Raw genomic sequence first — 8,060 nt, forward strand, 5'->3', positions numbered from 1 at the left:
TCCTTCAATAAAAGACATGCACTTGGCTGACCAATAGGCTCAGTGACAAAAGAAGGGATTGCTGGTGTCGGAAACACTGATGTGGGGAAACCTGGGTTCATGCCTAATTGATTAACAGCTGGTACTCCAAGAGTGCTCACAATGCTGTGAGCACTGGTTACATATTTTCTCGCTATATTCGGCTTATTAATATAATTGAACATTTTTAGCTACGTTACTATTTCTAAAAATCACAAACGGATTTTCCTGAGTTTTGAAACCCATAAACAAAGTTTTGTAGATGTTCTGTTAACATACACCAACAGTAATCTAAGAAAACAAATGGCTGTCAAAATCGACAAGTGGCAAAAAAAAAACTCCACTAGTGTACAAAACCATACTACATTGTCTCAAGTCTTGTCAAAGAAAACAACTGTTTCGAGTTTTTTTTTCCCACACAGAGATAGTAACAAGTTAATGGAGATTCTGAAAAGCTTTTAAATGAAAACCATCTCCATACACGTACATGTTCAAGATCTTAGTACGGCTTTGTGGACCATGGTTTCCTTGTGAATTTGGTGGCAACTCTTTTCAACAAGATCTAAGAGCTTCTCCAAATTCACCGCCCACGAGTTGAGTATCTCGTTGCTGTCCTTTGCGATCTGGAAGCACACGATTCCTGATGGTCTGTCTATTTTCGCAATCAGTGCTTTCGACACTACCATCTCCGAGAGATGCTTCTCCGCCTCCTAAAATTATTCCAACATAACACAATTGTGTATAACGAGCTTAAGAAGTGAGAAGCGCATGATGCAACCAGAGAGAACAGATCAGTTACCTCGATGCTTAAGCATAAAAGCTCTGCAAGTCTCTTTAAGGTTATCCTTGAGTAGTACTTTGAGACAACGAGAATATTCTGCAGATTTTACAAAGAGAGAAAATTAATAACAGCGATTGACAGTTGCCAACAATAATGATCCTCAAGGAGAGAGACTTACATGTTCAATGATTCTCAGCTTCAGATCTTCACCAGCTTTGTCACCCAACGAACCTCCGACCAGGCTTTTTTCTTTCTCAAACTCATCCTTGTATTTGTTCCAGAGTGCTGTCCACTGAATAACCTCCATTGTCACTACCTGTTTCAGAAGTATCCTGCAACCAATTAAAAACCAGAAGAGACTAGTCAGAACTCATATGAAACCAGAAACAGTTTTGAAAAAAGCATATATGGAGAAAGAAAAATACTTGAAATCAGGAATTTCTGATAAATTCTTGTCTTCCAACGTTGCATTGAGTAAGCTTGATTGCATTGGATCATAAGGTGCCAAGACCAAGAACCAGCAGATCTTCCTCAGGACCTATTTTAAAAAAAATAAAAAATTACAGAGAAGTTACTCGCAAACTAACAATGGAATGTATATTATATAATAAACACCCAATCAAATGGTATGACAGCTTACTGGAATCCATTGCTCTGGATTTTCTTTCACAGAAGGGATGTCATATATTGCCTTGTAGCTACGGCAGATTTCGAGGTACTCGTTGTTATGAGAATAATACCTAACATTTGTTGAGTTTTTTATAATCAGAGGTCAGTGGAAAAATACTAAATCAATTTGACACAGAACACAAATCAAGAACAGCATTTTAGAGAAGCGCAAGAAGAACTATACCGAATCATGAGCTCATAGTAAATTCTCTTGAGCTCCAACAAGGTCGGTATGTCAGCAGGAGCCTCCTCTACAATATTCTCACCTTCCTTAGGTTTCTTCTTATCTTTCTTTGTATCCGCGTCAAACACTCTAGGGTTGATCTTCCTAGACAAGATTTGTGCACGGACATAGTCTTGACGATCCAAGCACAAGCGGACCTTTGAAAGTTCACCCCAGAAAGAAAAAAAAAGCAATTAGCGCCACCAATGAAAACACCTTGCAACATCAATATAGCAAAGGGCCTTACTTGTTCAAGGATAAATGCAATTTTCTCAGTTTTTGCCATGGCACCAAACGTCTCCACCTGTTTGTTAATTAATTCATCACCACAGGGATTAACTAGAGGACTTCTAGGGGATTATTATTAAGTAGCAAAAGGTGGAACGAAACTTACAGCAACTTCTTGCATAAGATCAGCAGCCTCAGCGATCTGTCCCTGGTCTTCCTTAATCTTAGCAAGCTTCCTTGTCAGACGCGCCCTTTCAATTTCAACGTAAATCTACAAATATGATGCAAACAATTAATTACACAGAATGATAAAGATAACAAACATAACAACCAGTATCTCAAGCTACGCACCTTCCCTGCAGATACGTTGTTCAACGTCTTGATAAGCTCTATCTTAGTTTCTATATCTGGAGTCTGATCAATATACTGCATCGCTTGCTGCACCATGGATTGCACAGCCTGCATACATACACAGAAGTTCACAAAAATAAATACTCACTTATCACTCTGTATGCATTAATTAAAATTTCAATAAAATTCTGAATATGAAAACGTTAAAAATTGGAGATGAAGTTAATAGACTCCAAATTAAACACCAACGAGACACTGAAAGTAGAACCAATGTTTAGTAATAAACTGAAGCATATAATAACCTTCACTATCTCCAACCAGACAACAACGGACAACTCAAACACTGTAGTAAGTTACAAATGCTGAATCCTCCCGACATTAATAATACATTTAAGTTAAACAGTGAAAACGGAGAAACGACACAATTCGAAGTTTCAAAAAACACTGTAATAAGCTTGAGCACGTGCGCTTTATCTAATTTTAACGATTAGGTTACTACCAAACCACTAGGCCCTACGCAGTTCTCCTCAAGTCAAACAAAATCTCAGTACCTGTTTGAGCTGACCACGTTTCTTGGAGAGATTGAGAATCTGCTCGTTGAGAAGTTTCCAGTCCTTGGCCTCGAAACAGAGCTGGAGAATCTCTGTAGCGGCTTTCCTCGTACCGGCGACGTTCTCCGCGAGTCTCATCTGCTTCTCTTCGTTCAGCAGCCGATCTATCGACGCCTCTAGGTTCCCGCCGTCTCCCTGAAAAATCCACACTATTAACGGAATGAGATGAAAAGTTCGAAACAAAACAGATCTGAGAAATCGAGAACTCGCCATTGCAAAAGCAGAACGAATCAACTGAAAGGAATGATAGTTGAAATTGCGGTGACGGAACGGAGAAACTTGGAGAAAGGAGGCGATAGAGAGAGAGAGATTAGAAGAGGTTATGGAGTTGCTGGAGCACAAAAAAAAAAGTAGAGTCTCAACCCCTTGAACAAGAAAGCTCAGATTCTTCGGTAGATCAGTCCATTTGTTTCTTATAATGGGCTACTAATGGGCTATTAACTGAGTGTTTTGAGCTTCCTTGCAAAACTGATTAGTTTGGTGGGCTTGAGGACAAATTATTATTTTATTTTATTTCAAATTATGTCTTCTAAGACCATCATTATCGGCACATCTTAGCTCGTCTCTTACCCAATATCTGCCCAAAAGAAAATGAAAAATGGGTTAAAATAAGAGGGACGTATACAAAATAAGAAGTTTTCGACAAAGTCCTTGGGAGCACGTGGCAGAAGCGGATAGGGAAACCAAAGGAGAAGACCAAAGTGGACTTTGGTCTCGATTCATTTTGTTCGGCTCCTTCTTCTCTCTCTCTCGACAACCCACACTGATTTCGCGTTTAATCGAAAACCTGACCGCCGAATCGAATCAACACCAGTTCATTCTCGAGTCTCGGCCTCGTTTCTTATCATCTCCATATTCTCTCTCTCTCTCGACGGAGATTTCGACCACAACCGTCTATACTCGCTCACTCCACACGGATCTCGCCTCGCTTGTGCTCCGAATCGAAACAAATCCAGGTTTGTCTTCTTTGTGTGTCCTCCGAACTGAAGGCATGCGTGATAATTACTTGGTTGATTAGTGAATTATTTTGAGTAAAACTCAGTACAATCCTTTTTTGATTGAGTAAAACCCAGTACAATCCTTATTTTGAGTAAAACCCAATTTGAAAACGCTTCTCATCATTCTAGCAAAGCAAAAAATTCATCTCCATCAGAACAAAACACAGAGGAACATGTCACTATTGGAAGTGAGGAGAGATACTTGCAGCTATCAGATGTGCGGATTCCTTTGATTTTTGTAAGTCACCTTAGTGAGAGTGCCAAGACTGGGATGTTACTTCCTTGTGATTTTATTTTCAGACATAATGACGATACATTTCTTCTTCCTGGTAAGTACCACACTTTGTTATGATTCGTATTATGTAATAATGATGTAAAGGGTGGATTTTGTGTTGCAGGTGTTTATGTTAAGAAGAGCATCAGATGAACCTAGAGGCCATGCGGCGGCCATAATGAACGAGGTCTTACTCGATGCAGATTGCAAAGGAGTCATAAACGGTTTTGTGTTGCAGGTGTTTTGCCTTGTTTTAAATTTATTTTCCTCTGGTGTTTGTGAAGAGTGTCATTGTAAAGTGTGTGTCATCAAAATACTAAAAAAATTACCTAAGGACTAAACTAAAGTCCCACCAATAATCTTAACATTTTGTTGTGTTCTTCCACTTGTCTCTTAACATCACACATACTAATATAATAATCCTAAGGACTCAAATTTTGTCCCACCAATAATGATGGTCTAAAAGTCCTTCTAGTATGTGAAGCGATTTAGTCGGTACAAGAATCCTGATGCTGTTCGACAAGTTCGAGAGTATCCTCTTTCTGAATTTAGTTTACAATCATGTTTGCATCTTTATTGAGTAGACCTAGTATTACAAGAATGCATTGATTCTCTTTTTGAAAACCATTTTTCTTGTTGTTCAACAGTTCTGTGTTCTTGGCAATCTCTGTCCTGAAACTGCTGAAGAAGCAGTGGCAATGGTTCCTTCTCTCAAGGTAAAAAATAAACATTTTACCTTCTCTATTCCTTGAAAGAACTATGTTTTGTCTGTGGACTTTTGCGAATGATATAAACTTCTGTTTTGTAGACAAAAGGAAGAGCTCATAGTGATGAAGCAATTGAGAAGATGCTCTCAAGATCTAAAGATTATAAACATATTTCAGGGTGCAACATTCACCTTTCTAGCTGTTGATGTCTGAGAGTTAGTTTTTTCATGTCTAAATTATTAAAAAAGCTAACATGGTCAGAATCTCCGGAATGATATCATCATGTTAAATGAATGTGATTTACAATGGCTGATCTAAGTTCTCAATGTAATTAATTCGTAAATTGAATCAGTAAAAAATTGTGAAGAAAAAAATCTCCAAATTAAGAACTTGCAAGCTTTAAGGTAACTAGTTTATTGATAATATAATATCACTCTTTTTAATAAAGAGCACAGAATCAATAGATCTCTTAAGACTTCAACATAAATATTATATTACCCTAATTAGAATGTGTAATCATAATATGTGAAGTAAGTAAATCAGTAAGGATCTTCTCCAGTGATCACAAGCTCGAAAAGAAGAAGTTTTCTTTCCATCGCAAGTTAGTGCATTAAAGTAGAAAAACCCTATAAAATTTAATGGATAAACTCTAGTTAATTAGTATGACTATACATTTTAGCTACTATAAAAGAATTATCACATTTATCAAAACTTCTCCGTCGTTTCCGATTCATAGTTTTCCACAAAGAGATGAAACTCATGGATGGCTTGGCGTGAACTATCTTTGATTCTGGTGGTAAGTGTTTCTACTTTGAAATAATTAAAAAAAAAATCAAATCACTGAAAATGTATTTTCTTTGCTTTGTACAGAGTATTTTCGACACGAATATATATTAAAAATGTATCAAGAAAGCCTGCAGATTTATCATATGTGGAGACTTGCCGTCCAAGAAAGAGACGAAGCAAGAGAACATCTCAAACATTCGCTTGCTGAACTTTCTCAACTAAGGGAACTCTATGACGCTGTACTGTTGACTGAACAGCAAATGATCACTTATTACCCCGAGGCCATTGATGTAACTACCTGTCATCAGAAGTGTAACTACGATCACTTCCCTGGTGATTATCCGTCGCGGTTCTTGTCTCCGTCGCCGTCGGATCCCGTCTCTAACCTAAGTGTTGATTCATCTCCGTTGGATCTCAGCGTCCCTGCAAATCAGAGCCGTTCTGTTGTTGCTGAGAATATGAGAGATTACGAAACCATTGTGCTGGAGACGATAGGAGGAACGTTGCCGGAATACGGTAAGTTTTTGCAAGCTGTCAGTGAAGCTGGATCGTTGGTTGAGTCATTGCTCGTAACCGGTCCGGTTCCGAAATGGAGAAATCCTCCGGTTCTATTGTCTGGTAATAATATCACAGGAAATTGGAGTTATGGTGGTTTGGAGTATGGTTCGCGGATCCAAAACCGGTCTTTCTCAGGCAAAATGTCAAATTTCAGTTTGATGTCTTAAGTTCCGCATGCGATGTGACCCCCAAAATGTTATGCAAGATTTATTTCGGTTGGTACATGTAATGTTTTAAATTATTTATGTTGCTAAAGAATTTATTTGATCCAATCAATAATCTATACTATAATAAAAGGAGAATATCCTCCACTCTAAAGCTATCCACGTCACTTAATTAAATCAACCAATAGTGAAGCTTTATTTTGCCATGTCATGTCAGACTGTCTTAGAAGTTAAAATCGGGCCACACTTACTTGGGCTGATTAAAAATCGAAGTAGCCCATTTAAACCTTTTCTCTTTCTCAGCACGATGTTCGTAGCAAGACAGGGTTCTCCAACTTTTCCACTCCATCATCACCGTTTTCAATTTCTAAACTCCGTTACTGTGAAGTCATCAAGCTCCAATCTTAATCATTCAATTAATTATGTTCTTTACTTCTCTCTTCATGAGAGCTGGGATATGCAGTGATTAGTTCAGTAGTCGTACCGGGTCAAAACTCTCCAAATTCCCCTTTCTCACACTATAAGTAACCGTTGATGTTATTCACCTGCTCCTCCGCACACTGATTGATGGAACCTACCACCTCTGTGTCTCCCAATCCGAGTAGAACCTCACAGATAATAGTTCTGATGGGCTTTGACTTGGTCTTGCGATGTTGTTGATACATGAGCAGGTATAAGAACTACCTAATATGATCATTTTCAATCGTTGTATCTTCCGCCTATTGTACTTACCAATTTATGTTATTTTAGGGTTTGTTAGATTCCAAATTGTTTTTAGGTTACAGAATTGAATCTTAAGAGTTTCTGATTGCATTTCTCTTATGGAATACCAATCAGTTACTGTTACCATTTCAGAAGGTTTAGAGCAGCTTCAACTTCCCCGTGAGCACCGCTGATTCTCCACACGTAGGTATTATCTTATGTTCTTCTTGCTAAAATTTTGAGATTTAAGCTGTTTACTCATGTCTAGCTGCTACCTAATATTTACTTTCTGTTTCAAACCTAAAATGCTGTTGTTGTTCTTTCTATCAGGAGGTGAACAATTCCCACTCAAGCATGTGATATAGGCATATAGCAGCAGCTGCAAATGTAGCTCTTAAAAGAATCAGAGACGGAACGCCTGGCAACCGTTGCATCTTATTTTAATCTTTATTTGCGGTAGGTTTTCAATAATTATCTGCTGATATTCGTGATTGTTAAGCTTTTAGTTCTCTCTCCCTCTTGGTTTATTGCTAATGTCTGGAAGAATCTCATGAGATGAAGAAGATAACGTTTGGGGATCAGAAAGTGATCTTTACACAGGAAGAAAGAAAGAGTAAATGTTTCTGGAAATTTTCAATACCATATATACACATAAAGATGTATATTCAAATATCCAAGTTAGGAACCTTTTAAAAATTATTTGATTAACAAATTAGCTAAGATACATACAGAACTTAGGAAGACAATGTGTGAGACCTGCCCGCCGTTGAAAATATTTAATCTTACGCCATATATTTGAAAATAATTACCGTGAATTTGTTCCAACGAGAAAACAAACGGATTACATTTTTTACATAATTTGTATGTTCTTTTTGTGACATGTTACGATGAATAACTGGGCTAACAACAACAGACGTTGTTAAACACAAGCATTAGTAGTAATTACAATGATTGAAACACATCTGATTGGAAACAGTTGCGATGAGAAGC

General features: G+C 37.8%; 3 protein-coding genes and 1 long non-coding RNA gene across 8 annotated transcripts; 3 read left to right on the forward strand and 1 right to left on the reverse strand.

Moving 5' to 3' along the window:
* Positions 1-342: 342 nt before the first annotated feature.
* On the reverse strand, positions 343-3,251 carry LOC108847706 (26S proteasome non-ATPase regulatory subunit 12 homolog A). The gene is made up of 11 exons (XM_018621027.2): positions 3,092-3,251; positions 2,822-3,016; positions 2,271-2,378; positions 2,086-2,190; positions 1,939-1,995; positions 1,653-1,849; positions 1,440-1,539; positions 1,225-1,337; positions 978-1,131; positions 818-895; positions 343-728 (listed from the first exon to the last, which is right to left on the reverse strand). The coding sequence occupies exons 1-11, from the start codon at positions 3,092-3,094 to the stop codon at positions 510-512; spliced, it is 1,329 nt and encodes a 442-aa protein (XP_018476529.1). The 5' UTR covers positions 3,095-3,251; the 3' UTR covers positions 343-509.
* A 193-nt stretch (positions 3,252-3,444) lies between these two features.
* LOC108847707 (uncharacterized) lies at positions 3,445-5,171 on the forward strand. Of its 4 annotated transcripts, none has more exons than XM_018621029.2 (5): positions 3,445-3,837; positions 4,047-4,208; positions 4,278-4,391; positions 4,801-4,869; positions 4,962-5,171. In XM_018621029.2, exons 2-5 carry the CDS (start codon positions 4,185-4,187, stop codon positions 5,064-5,066), a joined length of 312 nt encoding a protein of 103 aa, XP_018476531.1. In that variant the 5' UTR covers positions 3,445-3,837; positions 4,047-4,184; the 3' UTR covers positions 5,067-5,171. The 4 variants fall into 4 exon arrangements, 2 of the variants coding, with proteins under 2 accessions (XP_018476531.1, XP_018476530.1); XR_001948985.2 differs by having other exon boundaries at positions 3,457-3,837; positions 4,009-4,208; positions 4,278-4,684; XR_008942119.1 differs by having other exon boundaries at positions 3,459-3,837; positions 4,009-4,208; positions 4,278-4,648.
* Positions 5,172-5,759: 588 nt separating this feature from the next.
* LOC108845650 (uncharacterized) lies at positions 5,760-6,371 on the forward strand. The gene has a single exon (XM_018618823.1). It carries the CDS (start codon positions 5,760-5,762, stop codon positions 6,369-6,371), a length of 612 nt encoding a protein of 203 aa, XP_018474325.1.
* Positions 6,372-6,655: 284 nt separating this feature from the next.
* Positions 6,656-7,827, forward strand: LOC130506789 (uncharacterized). 2 transcript variants are annotated; one of them, XR_008942117.1, is made up of 3 exons: positions 6,656-7,039; positions 7,206-7,278; positions 7,401-7,827. It is a non-coding gene; the product is annotated as an uncharacterized LOC130506789 (long non-coding RNA). The 2 variants fall into 2 exon arrangements; XR_008942118.1 differs by having other exon boundaries at positions 7,224-7,278.
* The last annotated feature ends 233 nt before the right edge of the window (positions 7,828-8,060 follow it).

This window comes from Raphanus sativus, unplaced genomic scaffold, assembly GCF_000801105.2.
Source record: "Raphanus sativus cultivar WK10039 unplaced genomic scaffold, ASM80110v3 Scaffold3664, whole genome shotgun sequence".
Lineage (NCBI taxonomy): Eukaryota > Viridiplantae > Streptophyta > Magnoliopsida > Brassicales > Brassicaceae > Raphanus > Raphanus sativus.